General features: G+C 35.1%; 1 protein-coding gene across 50 annotated transcripts in view; it reads right to left on the bottom strand.

Annotated features, from left to right (window-relative positions):
* Positions 1-17,999, bottom strand: part of RIMS2 (regulating synaptic membrane exocytosis 2) — a 453,673-nt gene that overhangs the window by 119,273 nt on the left and 316,401 nt on the right. For 25 of the 50 annotated variants that reach the window (XM_039706156.1, XM_039706153.1, XM_039706151.1 and 22 more), the window contains 2 exons: positions 17,173-17,352; positions 15,951-16,060 (listed from right to left, as the gene is read on the bottom strand). In XM_039706156.1, coding sequence (XP_039562090.1) covers positions 15,951-16,060; positions 17,173-17,352 — 290 coding nt within the window. Of the gene's footprint in view, positions 1-15,105; positions 15,139-15,950; positions 16,061-17,172; positions 17,353-17,999 lie in introns of all 50 variants that reach the window. The other 25 variants (XM_039706150.1, XM_039706103.1, XM_039706152.1 and 22 more) reach the window with 3 other exon arrangements.

The raw sequence follows: 17,999 nt of genomic DNA, 5'->3' as shown, positions 1-17,999 counted from the left end.
AATATTTATACAAAAGGATCTTATATAAATTACATAAAATATGGGATTCTTGAATCAGAGTATTTCAATCAGCTGATGCATGTTTAGGGCTAGAAGGATTTGACAGGTGCCCGATGCAGATTGTTCCCACCAGAATGAAATGGACAATCTTTAGATGCAGTTATTTCTTGAGATTGAATTGTTGCACCTACCCGCGGGCACTGCCCACCACAGTGAATAATGCAGCTGGGTGACACTTGGTGTTGTGCCATTCCCAGTGAGAATGACACTCACCTGTGCTGCCTGGGAGAGGGGGCGTGGTGTGCTCCAGCACACAGTGGCAAGTACAACCTCCACATTTCTAACACTTTTGTTTGGAATATTTAATATGAAAAATATTAAAAATGTGGAAATGATATATGAGAAGAATAGTTGCATATATATAGCTTTTCTGAATTTCTAACCACGCCAGCTTAGCACCAGGAATGTTGCAGTTGAATTGGAAATGATGCAGCAAACTGCAGAAGTACAAGATGATGCAGCAAAATACCAGACACTAATGATGAGGATTTTTCTTATGCCAATACTCGCCTCCTCCCTTCTCTTCCCAATACTACAAACAGTAGTGTTTGTAGACATAGTGTTTCTCACAACTACCCTTCACTTGAAACATTTTTCTAGATTTTCTCTTTTACTGGATTGTCTTTTTTTTTTTTTTTTTTAATTAAACCCACTTCAGCTTTTATCTTTTTTTCAGCACCTAACATTTCTGAGAACTAATTTTTATCAGTGCCTTTCTAGTTTTAGACTTGATTAGGTTATCATAAAGTCTTCACTTTTTCATTAGGACATACTTAATTTAGTCATCTTTTTCCTGCAAATGAAAAGTACTCAGAACTTCTATTTTTAATTTTATATGAAGAATGCTTAGAAAGAAATTATGTTATTAATAATATATGGTGACACCTACTGTAAAAATAAGTCAAAAGTGGATTTGGCTAGTGCTTCTTAAACCAATGCAGCACAATAAGAAGTCATTAAAACTGTGGGATAAACTGTCAAAAGATGAGAAACAGTTTTGAATCATATACTCAAGATCTCAACTCAAACATTAAGAATGCAAGAAGAAGAATTAATTAAGACTAAATTCATGGCATACAAGTTTTAATTTTTACTAAACAAGGTCCCTAAGAAAATTAAAGAGACATCAGTCTGTAGAGCTCACACAGAGAGAAATATTTTCAGTGTGTCAAACCTCTGCTAGGGGAAAGCAAATGGCTTCAACCATGATATATTAATCATCCCAGATGTACTAAATTGTATCTGGAATGAATCCAGTCCCACCTTGCAGCACCAGTGTGCTGCTAATGGCATCAATGCCAACTCAAAGTGACACAAAGTCAGCAATCAAGATTTTATGCCAGACTGCTGATGTTCCTACACCAGAAAAAAACCTTCAGGTGCCTCATTAAAACAGTGTTGATGCTTCCCTACCCTGATGTAACAGGAACAAGACTCATCCAGTACCCAAAACCAAGTAGGAACACATGTAGTCTTTTTTTCTGACAAATACAGAACAAGTCCTCCTGCCTCTCCAGGTAACCACAGCCAACCTGTGGGCATAATCTTTTATCTTCCTCTTTTGTCACAGTAACAGTTGATCTACATTTTTTTCTCCATACAGTGAAAGAATACTTGACAGAATGTTTCTGTACCTTAGAGATCAAGGCATTTATCTGAGACCTGATGACCTGTCTTTCCTTCAAAATCTTAAATGCTCCTTAGAACATTGCCCTGAAGGCTGACAAAGTGTGGGCAGTATAAAAGCAGGAACACACATACACATATGTACACACAACTTTCACGTGAAAATAATTTGCAAATTAGTGCCAAATCAACTGATGAATGCTAAGAAATGCTATAAAAATTTAAAATAAATAATTTGTTCATAAATGGCTTATATAATGGTTTATAACAAATAGAGTATTCCTGAATGGAGTATAAAATTTCTGATCTATCTTAATTATTTATTGTTTTGATTTCATCTTTCTTTCTGAACTACATACACATTCTGCTAAAAAAGTAAAAAACAAAAAAACCCCAATACCCAAACCCTGAACTTCATCTCCTGAGGCTGTAGTTGGAATACATTAAAAGAACTTCAATGTAAATCATCAGGTCAGCAATAAAAACTACTGCAACATATCTACATTTCATATTGTTGTTACTAACATTAAAAACATAATAGTGCACTGCAGATTATTCCTTACCCCAGAAATGTTTTCTTCAAGCTGACTCCAAGGCTACATTCATTATTTGTAACTGTAAATCACTTAAGTCTAGTCCAGTAGCAGTATCTTATAATATTCTTTACCTGCAAATTCAGTCAATTCTATTTTAAATTTATATTTTAAATTTTTTGCTAGTGGATCCCTCTATATGGGGAATAAATTGATTGTAATCTTCTACTGCTTATTTTTATAAAAAAAATTAGATATACTCAAGCAAGGACCCAGAGACCCCTTGTTGAAATAACAATCAGTAAACTCATAGTCTATCTTTAGCTAAAAATCAGAGTAACATGTTGCTGCTTTTATAAATACAATGGATTTGTAAAACATGAAGAAACGCCAGAAAAAAAAATAATAATATCCAAATGGCTGAGAAGAAAACAGTCAGTTAATGTTATATTAAAGATGAGTGCATAATTATTAAGTAAAGTATATTTAAATAAGGCAAAGATATTATTTGACAGCCACTATCACGACTTTTTTTTTTCCAGTACCATTTGGGGCACGGGGAGGAGTTGTTTGTTTCACATCTTTTTCCATGTTTTTAAAACACGGCAGCTTTGCTCCCTCTTCTGGATACACGCCTGCACCACGGCAGGCTGTGCTGCAGCGGGGCCACTCGCAATCGCCTTCTCTGGGACATCTGGAAGGACAGCTGCCCCAAGTCCCCTGCTTGGATAAGAACTCCGGGGGCATTTTGAAAGGACCGATTTAAAGGGGAAGAAGCAGCACAGAGAACCTATGAGGGAGATGAAGACACCCTGCAAAGATAGCACTGTTGTTTATGCAGATTCCTGAGGCACAAGGCATAGGAGACTGGGCAGCCAGGATCCTGGATAAGCTTCACTACAAACTTGAACAGAATTCACAGAATTCACAGAATCCCTAGGTTGGAGGAGACCTCCGAGATCATCAAGTCCAACCCATGCCCCAACACCTCAACTAAACCATGGCACTGAGTGCCACATCCAGTCTTTTTTAAACACATTCAGGAATGGTGACTCCACCACCTCCCCAGGCAGATCATTCCAGTACTTTATCACTCTTTCTGTGAAAAACTTTTTCCTGCTATCCAACCTGTATTTCCCTCGGCACAGTTTAAGACTGTGTCCTCTAGTTCTGTCAGTTTCTGCCTGGAGAAAGAGACCGATCCCCACCTGACCACAGCCACCTTTCAGGGAGTTGCAGAGAGTGATAAGGTCAGCCCTGAGTCTCCTTTTCTCCAGGCCAAACACCCCCAGCTCCTTCAGATGCTCCTCATAGGACTTGAAGAGTTCCAGACTCTTCACCAGCCTCATCTCAACATCCTTCCTAAATGGAGGGGCCCAGAACTGGACACAGCACTCAAGGCGTGGCCTCACCAGTGCCGAGTACAGTGGAAGAATGACTTCCCTGCTCCTGCTGGCCACACATTCCCAACACAGGAATACTTGTCCTGCTTATATCCCTTTCCCTCAGCATCCACACCTGGTCTGCTGAAGACCAGACACTGGGCTACATGGATTTTTAGTCAGGAGCTGATATGGCAATCCTCATACTGCTGCAATAGGTAAACATAATAAAAATCAAAATATCTCCAGAATTTAATGAATAATGAATATTTTTAAAAAGAAAAGTAAAAGTAATGTCCAAAATAAATATGGATCCAAGTACAAGCTTCTGCTCTACACCTCTTTTCCATAGTGTCTCCTCAGTTTTCCATGCCCTGTGTGTCAGGGAATACTCTGTGCATCCAAGGAAATGTGAACAGCCTACAAATTCAGTCTGCAGAATTCAGAGGGTAAGGTTTAGATTGATAAAGGGTTCTGGATTTTCTTTCCATGTTATTTTATATTTATTGAAAAGATGCAATCTTATAGTAAGTGTTCAAACATTTTCTAAGCAGAAAGATAATTTTGTATTATATGATTATACATCTCTCACAAACACATACACAAAGACTAAAAGCTCTGCAAGCAATCACAGGTGCTCTACCCTTTCTAAATGCAGCTAAGATTGAAGCTTATGGTACCATTCTAAAATGTAAAAAAAGCCATTCTGCTCACAAAAAGGGTCTGAAAGCCAGTAGATGTAAGCACTAATACCAACCAAGAAGAAAAGAAAATACAATCAACAGCTTACACAAAGATGAAAAATACAGATGTGTTTCTTCAGAAAGCTCTAGGTTTTTCTGAATGCCAATGTTACTTAATAACATAAAAGTTTTCTTGTTGCTCAAATTTGCATGCAAATTTACATGGAAACTGTACATACATCTTTACATGCAAATACTCTCTGCACCAAAAGGCCTGTTTCATTCTTCTGCATTACTTCTGAAACATTGGGTTAGTAACCAGACAAACTGTGTTTGTCTAGCAGATAAAATGACATCCCATTTTCACACACCAGTCTTAAAAATGACATGTGGTTTTCCCATGTACTTTTGAAAAATGCAAACAAACTCAACTTTTTAATAAATAAAATTTGAAGGTATTTACAGACAATTAGTAGCTAGACTCTTTCTCATCTGTAATATCTCCCTGGTAGTTTTAGAGCTAAATTTGTAAAATATCATAATATATCATACGGAATTTTAGCAGAATGTAGGTTCTTCAGCCTACAGCATTTTAATGGTACTTTATTTTTACTGGTTTGTGTTGTTGTATTGTGGGGGGTTTCTAATTTCATTCTTTTCCCATCATGCAACATGAAGTTATGTGCCTGTCTACAACTAGCACAATCTAACCAGGTCTATACTTTATTTAAACCTTACTTTGCTTGAACTAGAATTTAATTAAAATGCAGTGTTTCTCTAGGTACTCATAACACATAGGAATATGTTAAGTATTCTCACAGCCCACGTGAAACACATCCAGTATCATTTCTCATGCAAAATTCAGAAGCTGTTGTGGTCCCTTAGTGAAGTCTGGAGTCAGTGAGCCAGAGGAAGAGAAAGCACCTAGGAGACCCACAGCAATCATGTTCAGTAGTTCAGGCAAGTGTAGGCCCTAATTGCACAAATCCAAATGGTCTTAGAATGGAAAAAGATGATGCTCGGAGCAGCCATCAAGATGAGAGCGTCCTCTGCCCTGACAGGAACCTGCTTGTTTTTCAAAAAAAGTGTATTTGAACACTACTTCTGCAAGTTAGTTAAGCAGGTCCATCTGTCATTACTTCCTTGACTGGAGTCCCTCTATTCTGCCTAGTTTGCCCTTCAGTCACCTAAATTCTTTACTTTGTGTCTAAACTGCACAACAGTTTAGAATAATCTGGAGTACAACAATTTCAGTTCTATTCCTTCAGGCATCCGGACTGCTCACAGAGTGGTGGGACTCCCATGCATTTGGAAATCAGAGTGCACAGAAAGGGCAGGACTCAGAGACTTGGCTCTTGACTTGCTATAAACTCAAGACACAAATATGCTCCAGACACTTCTTGGTCTGGGAGATGAGAACTGCAAAGCATTCCTGATTCCCATAATATATCTGTAATGTAATCCTATAAAATATTCTGAAGAGTGAGGGAATAGGAAACATGTAAAATTTTGCTTTGGTAACCACATCATCTATGCACCCTAAATTAAGACAGTAAAGGGCAGAATTACCTGGATCCTTTTCTCACAAACTCAAATGATCAAAAGATGTAATACAAAATACATGAAAGAGAAATGCAAAAGACCTGAGGAACACTGGAAAGGGATGACAGTTTGGGTAATAAATATTTGAAATTCAATAGTAGACACTATGGATGCCTTAGAGAACTTAATAAAAGTATGAAACACATTGTCTAAAAAGAGGTTAGTAGTAGTTAGTTTATTGTGCAATGTATATCTTTCAGGCTCTATAAGTGTATAAAATAATGGTTTTGTTGAAGGAGTGGAAGATAAACCAAGAACACAACCAACTTTAGTCTGACTAAATCACTATCAATTGTTTTGTCAGCTTTGTCAGGTCAGTGGCAAAAGCCTCCAATCTTATTACAATTGGAATTTAGATCTTAAAAGTAAGACACTGAACTGTCTGGTAAGTAGCACGGATTACAGTTACAACAGTAGACTCCCAGATTTGGATTCATTCAGGACTACAGTGGCACAGCCACCAGAGCAAGAGAGGTGACCCCTCAGACTGCTCTGACAGGCTGGTGACACAGCCCCTTCTCTGCAAAGGCACTCCATTTGGTCTTGTCTACACTTGGTATAAGAGAAAAAAAAATAGTGTGATTGTCCTTCCCAGACAATGAACTAGCTAGCACAGGCAAAATACAATCCCTGTTCTCCTGATATCTGTATTCCCTCTGCTAAGTTGTTCTGGGGAATAGACAGCTAGGAATGGTCCATGACAGTGTAACTGGGTCTATACCCCTTGTAGGCTCCTGGTAGAGATGAAACTGTAAGAGTGAATACCCAAATTTTAATAAATCCAAGACATTACCTAGTTTATATTTCATTCACTGGCAGAAGACATGAATGACACAAAATCTACATGTAATAAGGTCTTAGAAGTACATGGAAAAGTAGTAATATACTTCTTCAAAATTATCAAAGCAATTTAGAAGCGTGAACTCGAGCAAAACTTCAAAGTACGTTTTTTTTTTGCAACTTTCTTGTTCTGTTTTTTAGATATGAAACCTAAATCTTCATGTTAATATTTCAGTGCTTTGACTTAAGCTTATTTCTACAGCATTTGAAAGAAAACATCAAACATTACTACAAACTAGACAATAGAAATGATTGCTAATAACATAAGCCTTTCTCTAGAAGTACATGATAATTAAAATGGTCAGTTTTTTCTAGTCACATTGAAAAGTGCCAAGCTTTTAAAATTTATATCCAAGCAATGTAAAAGAATATAGACCCAATATAAAAGTGGAAGACAATGCAGTCAATGCAGACAATTTTGTGGGTGTTTGCAAACTGTCTTTGGTTTCTTAGGGCAAGGCAGACTAGGAATTCCAAAATAAGAAGAAATATAAACCTACCCCCTTAGCTCTCCAAAGCCAACCTGATCACATATCTGCCTAGTGTAAACTATATCTTCTGTAACACAGTTAGCTGCAAAAACATAAACATCTGGAGATTTTGATTCCAAGAAATATTTTTAAAATTCAGTTCAAAATAATTATATCCGAGAAGTAAAACAACACACTGGAATTGAACATATGTGAACTTACTAATTTTGAGCTAGTAGGACTAAGCGACACACACACATGCAGCAAAAAAATAAATTCAATTTCTCAAGCATCCACAATTCATAAGCAATATCATAATCAACTTGCCTTTTCGCCCATTAACAGGTGGGGTTTGATGTTTTTCCTCACAGTCTTTACAACATTAAAAACAGACAATGATAATTAACAGTTGGAACAGTTACGATGAAGAACGATGTAACTACAAGCACACAGAAACCTGTTGCAACCTGTGAGCAAAACTCCATGCAGTAGGCTTGAGTTTCCACAAAACACAGAGTGAAGAGCACACAGCACACACCCCACTGAACACCACAGAGACAGAAGCATAACAACAGCAATAAAAAAACAAACTGTACTATAACAAAAAACGGGAAGGCGAAGATCTTAAAGAACACTTTGGATGCTTAACTGAGAATTAAAATTTTAAAAAAGTAAACCTGCTTTGCACCACTGAAATAAAAATGAAATTACTCTAGCATCCAGAGTTTTGAACAAGTAATGAGTCCCATCACAGTAATTACTCCTAAGTTTTTTAAAGAAGAAAATACTAATCTCTATTTTCTTCTCTTAAATAACAATGGGAAGAGGGTTCAGGATGCAGGATTCAGACATTTACACTTTTAAGCAGGATTTAGCATCCTAGGCATACATTTGTCAGCCAGTAATTTTTCCTACCAGCTAGTACTAAACGTGTTTCTTGATCAACTCATCTTTTTTTTTTTTGTACACCACACTTCCACCACTTTTTGAAATTATTACCTGTTAATTAATTACGGACAACAGAATGTAACCTATTAACACGGCATGTAAATGCAAATGTATGCATTTATGATTCTTCCTTTGAAAAGGAAACTGAAGAACAGAGCAATTATATCTTTAGATCTCTGCATATTTTTGAACCAGTACTGGCTGTTTCCTGAAATTAGAAATTAAATTTATGTTTTAAACACACCATATTTGAGTGGAAAAAGTATCTGCAACTGTTTGATTTGATCATGAACTGTCAGTTGTCATCACACTAATAACTGAACTGTCTTCCAAGCAGGATGCAGGACATCATACAAAACGATTGACGTATTTCCATTTAATGTAGTTGCCTACTATTTTTGTCCAGCATCAGTCTGCTTATACAAACTAAGGGGAAAAAAACCTGTCATGATACAAAAAAGTTTACTTCCTGCATGTAAAAATTATTAATGCAAAGTAGATTGTACCACAGCTAAGAGGTACCCACCCAGATCTGCTAAGTCTGTTATTTGAGCATAGTGACAGAGTAATTACATAAAAAAGAAGAAAAAAGAGTAAAATAGTTGGGTACTTTTTGTTGTGTTGAATTATTTTAAGCATTCACAACTGACAAATAAACTCAATGAATTTGTGTTGTTCTTTCAAAAAATGATATAAATATACTCTGGGGTTTTTATGCTCAATATATTTACAAGCTGGCTGGTAAAGCTTCCTTATATACTCAGGGGAAAACATATCTAAAGGAGATAGGCACTTGTGGTCAGACAGACCTGCCTCAACCTCTGCCTCCTCAACTCCAGCATGCTTGTTTTCTTCAGGTCCTGCTGCATTATATAAGCAAGGGATGGGAGAAAAAGCGAGACAAAAAACACACATGCTTTGTTACAAGCTGTTCAAATAAAAGAAAAACATCAAACAAAAGACATCCACAATCACATACAAACCCTCAGTCTGTGGCAGAAATAATTTTTTTTAGTGAATCAAAGATGAAATAAATTGTTGTACTAGTTTTCCTTTATATTTCTAGCTAATTCCCTTGAGATCTTTCTGCAAGTAATGATGCTTGTATGCAGCCCTTAATGTTCTTTGTCACCAATTTCTTACAAAACTTTTAAGCACTGGAAAGCAGAAAATAAGTAGCAAAGCAGAGAAAACAGACAGATATTGGTAGATAATTAGTTTAAATCTTCTGCTTGGCTTTGTTTTAGTTTTTCTGGGAATAAAGTCCAAGCCTCCATTCTCAAACAGCATATTTTAAATAGTATATTAATCATAAGCTAGTGGATATACTTGGTAGCCTAGAAAGAGCAGAAGAAACAACGAAAATGCTTTTTCAGCTTGGAAAAAAAATATCCTCAATTTGCCAGATACTATGCTTTTTTAACTTGGATTTCAGAGTAGTTAGAACACAAAAAGAAAGACATTTTCCACTAGTACCTACAGTTGCCTAGAGCATATTTAAATACTAGAAAATACTGTTGGGAACAACAGTGAAAGTGCCATTAATGATAAGAAACACCAATATATTTTTAATGTCATTAATAAAGAACCACAGCTTTTTTTTGTGACAAAGCTCATGAGGGTAACAACAGTAATAATATTGAAGAGTGTCAAACTGAATTACTGATATACCATATGTCTGCTTTAATTTAAATGTCAATTATTTATAAAACAGCTTTGCTAGGATTCAATATAGTGTAGTTTTTCAAGACTCAGATTTTGATTGCTTATTGATTTTTCATGTTCTCTGTTTCCAGAATTCTTTCCAGTTTTCTCATTACATGTACAAGTTTATGTTCAATTAAATAGCTCATTGAATTACTTGACTTTAGATTTAGCTAGCATGTAATAGTAATTTTAAAACTACTGGTTCTAGGAGGGTATTGTTAATAGAGAAATTCAGGCTATAATCAATGCAGTGCAATGCAAACTACTCTGTGCTTAGATTTCTGCTCTACAACTCCATGATAAAACCAGGACATTTAAACTCCAATTGAAATCAGGACATTGAAAATTTCGAATAAAATATTCAGCAGGGATATCATCTATACAGTCAACCTTCTCTCATAGAAACAAATGTATAGAAGATGTGTCTAAAAACCATTTTCAGTAGAGTTGAATTAAAATGGGGTTTTTTAATGTAAATACCCTGAAAGGTAAATGAACAATAGCTGCCATAAGCAGTCATTTTCCTTTTATGCCTTTTGTAATCTCAGACCTATACAGTAAGAACTTCAAATTTCATAAAGCTGTTTAATTTCTGCTTTTGCCAATCCAAGAGAAATTTATAAGCTATGATGTCCCTTAAAAAGTCAGAACCTTTTAATTAAGCACTTTAAACTCTGGGTTATAGGTAAAGTTTGTTCAAGTTTTTCTATGGAAATTGTACCAATTCAACTTAAATATTTTAATACTCTTCAGGGTCTGAGGACTCTGCTGCCTCTCAGGAAAGTGAACTAAGCATCCACAGTCACATTCCAAAGGTGTATTTCTGCAAATTCATAGTTGAAATCAAAACCCCAAACTCAGAAAGTATTCCAAGGAAGCCATGTTACTGATGTTAACCAACCTATTCTGTTCACTTGCTGTCAAGCACACAAAATGCAAATTACACTGTGCAAGAATGAAGGTTCCTAACATAGTACGGCCAGTGCCACAGAAGTATCCACACAAAAAAGATGGTGCAAAGTTCTATATTTCTATCTTTTAGACTGCAGTGTTTGCCTAAGCCATCAAGTTTATAGCCAAGCTGAAGGTAATCTAAGCTCCTATCCTATATTCTATGCATCTGATCAACCATTTTTATCAAACAAAATACCCATATGCCATATATTTTTAAAACCCTGCAAAATCATAGCTGATCAAGTATCTTGACCAGTCTCAATACTGGTCCTCTGCAATTTTATTATAACCACCTTTCTGTGTCTCCCATCAAAGTAGGGAAGGGCTATGTAAACAACTATAAAATTAATTTTCATTTTGCAGAATGAATTCTCATTTAAATTATATTCTAAATGAGATAAAACCCCTTAAAATAAATGGCATGTACTTCTGTCAGTAGTATCTGTGCTTTCCTAACCATCAAAATGTCTCTGTAGCTTCCATTCCAGACTGCATGAGTTGCAACAGTACATTGTCACTATACCTCTGTCCCTTTATGAGATTCAAATCTGTACCTGAGAGGTACAAACACTAACTAATGGTTTTTAGCTATCCCTGATTAAATCTAATCAAGTATTCCTGTTAATTCCATATTCCTGTTAATTTTCATATCTAATTTTATTCTGGAAAAAGATTACCCACACCTGAAGTTAAAAGAGGACAGTTAATCAGCATTAATGTCAGGCCTTAACAGGTTCTGAAATAACTTTCCCAAGACATGAGATTATTATGAGATCATATAATTAAAGTCTTTATGATGGAGCATAAATAGAAAGGCAAATCCTTACTGAGTTCTACTATTTGTTAAATTTCTGAGCACTTCATTTCCAAATTTTAAGGTTTTATTACATCTGTTTGGCCTAACATGATCTTCTATTTATTTAGGATTGGGTGAATGGTTGGGGGGATGTTTTAGTGGAAAGAAGAAAGAAAGGGCTATGCTTATTTTTAAAAGGAAAAGTAAAAATCTATATCAGGAAAAAGTACTCTCTCTGATTAGTAATTAACAATGCACTGAAAACTTTCACTGTATGGTGTTCCATTTTAATTAGGAGTAAGCAGTCAGTGATTTCATCCTTCTGCCAAGGCAAGTAAGAACAAAGAAATACATTGTAGCCACATATAAATAAAGAAAAAATAATGTTAACCCTTAAGAACTATATATACTGCACTACTTATTTCTTGTCAACTAGTGCGAAAAATACAGAACACTAAGAGTACATCAACGTTTCAGCTCTAAAACCAAGTTCAATTTAACAATACTTTCTATAAATGTTCATTTAAACAAGATATTTCTATCTCTAGTGTAATTTAAAAATATACAAGCAAAAGTATAGCTGAAAAAATGTCTTCTGGCATTTCAGAAGTAGTAATTTGTTAGGTGGTCCCAGACATCTTTAGAGAACTATTTTCAAGCCACAAAACATGAAAATATACTGAAGTAATAAAATCTAAAGCAAAACCCAAACTGCCTAGATGCTAAGGTTTAGCCTGGGTAGACAAGGCAATGACATACATTTCAGAAATACCCAGTCATTCTTCTGAACAGGAAATTCTGATACTGCAATAAATAGAGCAGTGGCAACCTAAGGAATTAACAAAAATATCATGACCATAAAAGGCTCTAAATGCAACATAACTAAGGATATTGTATGTTCTACTGAGCACATGGGACACTGAATAAAACGTTTGGATCAGTACACCACAGATAGGTATGGTCCTTCATAGCTACTCCCAGGTAGCTTTCTTGAAAGCAAACAATTTGAGCTATTTTGAAATAAAGTATTCAAGAAGCACCTACACGTCCTGGAGCAAAAACTCCCAGCCTCATAATACAGTTCATGGAAAGAAATCTAATCCAAATCAATGGTTTTTTGATTCTGATCCTAATTTGGAGAACAATTACCCAAAGCATTGGGGTTTTCCCTGTAGATTCCTTCCCTTGCATTTCTAGTCAGACATAAATAAACACACCATATTCCACATTCTAGTGAGTGCTGCCCTGTAACAAAAATTATCTCCAGCAGCAAATTACTCCCTTCTTTCTACTTGAGTTCTGGCATTTGTACGACATTTAAAGAAAAGGTATGCAGATACAACCTTGCAGGAAATACAAATTATTCAAATGTATGCAAACTAAATGAGCCACTGTAGGAGTCTGCAAGAGATATGCTTTTCCTTCTTTCTTTTTCTCTTTTACAAAGCTGAGATGACTTCCAATTCATCATTGCCTATAAGATACCTTTAACTAACTCTTTTAATTAGTTTGGTTTTAACTTAATCCAGTTGACAATAAAATCCTTGATTTCAAAATACAGAAAGTTTAACCTTCACAGCACATTTCCATGCAATATGGAAACACCTCTCTCATTTGAGTCAAGTATGAGTTCTGTAAGAGCAGAAAGGACTACTCTGTGACAACAGTGTTTGGTATGGTCATGTAGCCTTCCCAACAACACACAAAAGTTTTTATCACTGGGGCGTAAAAAAAGGCGTTGAAAATTACTCAAATATATACAAAATTTGCATGTTTACTTGATGCTGTATTTGTAAAATATTAACATAAACTGCTTCTATGATAGTCAGTATTTCGAATTCTATTAAATTTCAGTTTTTGTAACTCGTACTTCATTTGCTTAAAATAACTTCCTGTAAAATTCAATTCTCCACAGTAAAAAGACTGCTATTAATCTTAATTATATTCTGTCACTGAACAAAGTTAGGTAATCTGCTGTTCTTACACAGCACTACCCTTTTTAAGGAAAATTATTACTCCCTTGAAAGAAAATCCTAGAGAAGGATGGAAAAATCCTCAAAGAAAAACTCTATTGGTTTTATAATATGAGATCTTAATTCATGACAGAAAATTACATAGAATATTCTATGAAAGCTGTACCTATGGATTAGGTTTTTAAGAGTGTTTACCATCTTTATATATCTAAGTTCAATATGAAATTTCTTATTACTGTATCTTGAGTCACTTATGATGCTTTGATTGCACATTAGAACATCAGAATCTATGGATCTGACAATTTTCCATAACCAGATTTTCCAAAAGACTACTTTTTTCAAAAGACAAAGTAAAAGGAAAATAGTGCTCAGTTTTTGAATAAAAAGACATTTCCTCAAGTCCTACCAGTACTTACCATAGGAAAAATTCTAGAATTCCTATAAAAATAGTTATTTTATTGTATTTATTACATTTCTCTCTATAGAACCTATGATGTAAATAATAAATAAGACTTCAACCCACTCTAATCAAACGCAGTAAAAATATACAGCACTTCACAATTGCTGCTCTGAGGAGCTCAGAGTCTAAATAGATATACTAAGCAAAGAGCAGGGAAGAGTGGAAAAACATAAAAGCATATAGAGCAATGACAGCAAACATCATGTGATTAGATGTGATTATTTCCTGGAATATCTAGACTCTATTTCATATAAGCAATTCACAACACATAAGGTGACAAAGAAATTAATATAATAGAGCGATGATCTGAAAAAACAAGAGTTTTCTTTTCATGAAGTTTTGTTTCCAAAATGGAAATAAATACTGTAAACATTGGAAATACTAAATTAAAAAGTCTGATGAGACAAACACAGTAATACTACATAAAGACCCTCAGTGGTACAACCAAGGACTGCAATTGATATCTTGTGGCTTGTTATTAAGGAAATTAAATTGTTTTAATACTGTAAAATATAAGGGGATTTTATTTTAAGCAAAAATATTTTAACTTTTTGAAAGACTATCTCAATGCAATATTTTTTCCCAAAATATTTTCAAATTGCCTACTAATTCAGCAAATGTATCACACTATAAAAAATAAAATATTTGCAATAAAAACATTATTCTGATTAAATGAATGGCTAACATAAAGCATGTGAAATATCCTCCAATGTTTATATATAAACATGTGCCTGAATATCTGCTAATCCTGGAAATGTACATACATAACTGCTGAAATGCTTTTATTTGCCATAGGGTAAATTCTAGGTTTTTAAAAATGAGTACAGGCTTGGGTACTTTTATAATGACAATCATATTTAGATAGTATTATTTATATTGTCCTTTTTTATACAGAATCCTGTAAAATTTTTGAGCCACAGGTCTAAAAATAAAGACTAAATCATTATGACAATAATTCTGACTATGTCTGTGTAATCAAGTAACATCAATTGCAGTTGGGTTTGTTTTTCCCTATACAGCCTCTGAAAAAAGGCTTTCAGGTGAAAAACAAGCCCTTCTTTATGTACAGACCTTCATAAGACTCTATCTCCTTGTCTCCATTGTCTACGGAAAGTCACAAAAAACAAAACAAACAAAAACAAAAACAAAACAAAAAAAGGAACCAAAGTACAGGGGTTAAAAACAACAGAATTTTTTTAAAGATACAATATACATGTTAAGAAGGATTAAAAAAAAGGAGTGTTTATGGCCATTTAGACTGATTTTGCACGGCACGCCTAGTTAGTAGAAACAGAATCGTGAAAATGTATTTGCTGTCAAGAATGCATTTATATACCTTTGTTTCTAAACATTTCAGAAAATATCTCCATCAACCAGTGCTTTTAACAGACATTAAAGATAGGCACAATTACAGTACCAGTAAAACGTAAATCAGAAAATATCTGACATTTCTTGTTTTAAAGATTATTACCTGTCTTCTTGCTCTTCCTCTCTCAAGATGCAGAGGTTTTATATAAGCATTCTGTAATACACTCCAGGGGAGCCCACAAGTCATCAACTAGGTTCCTGACTCCCAAAAGAGCCAGAATTTTGTCACTAAACAACATACTAAGGATAATTTCCTGTGCCTGTTGAAGTCAATGACAAAACACCTACTGAGTTCAAAAGGAACAGGATCATGGTAATAGTCCACCTTGTGTGCATTATACTGCTGATTATTCATGTCAGCCAAGAGTCTCATAGGTGTTAAAACATAATTGAAAACACAGTAGAAAACGCAATACCATTACCAAATCCCAACTCTGTACACAAAAACGCAAGAGATTTCAACTGTAATGGCAAAAGAAAAATAATGAATATAATCGACCTTGATGAGCAATTTGGTAATATCATTAGGGAGAAAAGCATCCACTTACTTCTCTCCAACGTCCCCTTTGGTGGGAGCTGTGGTAGCTGCCTGCCCCTTCGCCCCACTACTGGAGTACTTGATGGACTTGTCTGGACAGACCCAGTTCGAGGATGTGACCTATGAGACACATATCAAAACAAACCACAGCCATTAAATGACAAAGTCATTCTTAAATATCATCAAGAACTGATAATGTGACTAAATAGACTTTACATCACTTGGGACTCTTGCAGTCCAAGAGGGAAACTATTATCTCTATTCAGAAAAAGACCTGATTAAAAAGAGAAATCTCTCCATTAAAAGGAAGCCAAATTAAGGCCGAGGATGCTTCCATAAGAAGGTTTTTCACACAGTCAAGCCAGAAAATGTGTTGTGTGCATATTCACGTGCATATGGATATAATAGCCACATACACATAAATTTATTCACAAGTCAAATTCAATTATCTTTACTCAGCTTGTTTTTTAAATTACCTTTGAGTTGCAGTGAGCTTACGTGAATTTGTCTAAACAGAGTAATGAACTGAGGAAAGACAATGATATTCGACTCAACTTTCACTGGGGATTTGATGATACTAACTCTAACTTTCAGAAAACAAAAGAAGGTATTCTGCAGTTCTAAAATACAGAGGGGTTTTCCTGAACATGATCTAGATCAGAATGTGCTCATCTTTTTATTGTATTATGCTTGTTTAAGCTAAGAATAATATACAGAAATTCTCAAAATATCGATAAGGGGTACTCAAACAGGAACAGTACAGACTATGGCACAGTAAAATGTAGTCAGAGAAAATGGTGGTTAAAATGAAAAGTAAGAGACAAAGTTAGTACAGTGCATCTAAAGAAACTTTTTTTTTAAAAAAATAGTTTCATTTGATGTTATGATGGTTGCTCCATAAGCAATGTCTGATGAACACAAATAATTACTCATTCTGTAAGAGAAGAATATGATAGTTATGAGGTGCTTTATGTGGAAACCATCCAGGATTCCTGACAAATGAGAAATCATAAACAAACATAGTTAAATACTGTTAGCAAGCAATTTGCAATGGTAGCCACACCATTATATCCAGAGTAGAATATAAATAGTGTGTTCACACTGAAAGGGTTAGTATCTATTGCTGCTAGCAATCAGCTAAGGATGAGGCGATACCAATTAGCTACTGGGAAAATAAAATGGTGAGCTGGTGGGGCAGAAGGGGTTTAGTCCGATTGATTTGTCTGTTTCACCTCGGTAAGGCAGGTGAAGGAGGGGCAGATCTTCCAGTCATTAATGAAGGCATCGACCTGATGAGGTTTGAGTCAGGACGCTCTGTGGATCGGGAGCGGGAGTTGGTCCGCTCTAGCACAGGACGTTGCTCTGTTGATCTGGATCTTTGATATGGCTGTCTATCTGCTGCTTCACAATTCCTGTAATGTTAGTCAAAAAGCAGCTCAGTTGAACTTTGACTTTTCTATTAGTTATAAAATATGCTGCATGATACTGGTTTGGAGCAAATCATTTTATTACATACATTTTTAGGGGGAATAAATTTTCTGAGATAACTTCCTGATAACATATAGTTTCTTTACACGTATGATTTGACTTGCTCCATACTCTTGATAAATGGGCTGAAATGTTTCCAATGTCTCAGTTATGACTATCCATGCAATAGTCTGTTTCCTGAAAACTTCTGGGTTAAAATATTGTTATTTTGTCTATTAATGTATCAACCTGTGAATAAAAGAGTAGCTGACATAATATTAAGTCTCAATAAAGCTAAGAACTCATTAATAGTGCAGTTTAATTGTGCATTTTTTCTCATATGAATAGATTTTTACAGGTTTCTTAGAGATTGCATTGTCTCTAGACAATAGAAGTAGCACTCTCGTTTGTAGAAAAGTCCACAATCTAGATGTTATAATTACCATGTAGTACTATTAACTATTATTAGACTTGGGGATGTCTGTTATATATATGCTAGTCAATAAGTGATAGGTTCATATGTGGTGCTGAGACTGTAACCAGATGAAAATCTACGTCATTAGTACTTACAGAGGTTCCAACAACTAGAAAA

Source organism: Passer montanus, unplaced genomic scaffold, assembly GCF_014805655.1.
Source record: "Passer montanus isolate IOZ18808 unplaced genomic scaffold, ASM1480565v1 scaffold19, whole genome shotgun sequence".
NCBI lineage: Eukaryota > Metazoa > Chordata > Aves > Passeriformes > Passeridae > Passer > Passer montanus.
This window is presented reverse-complemented; position numbering and strand designations above follow the sequence as displayed.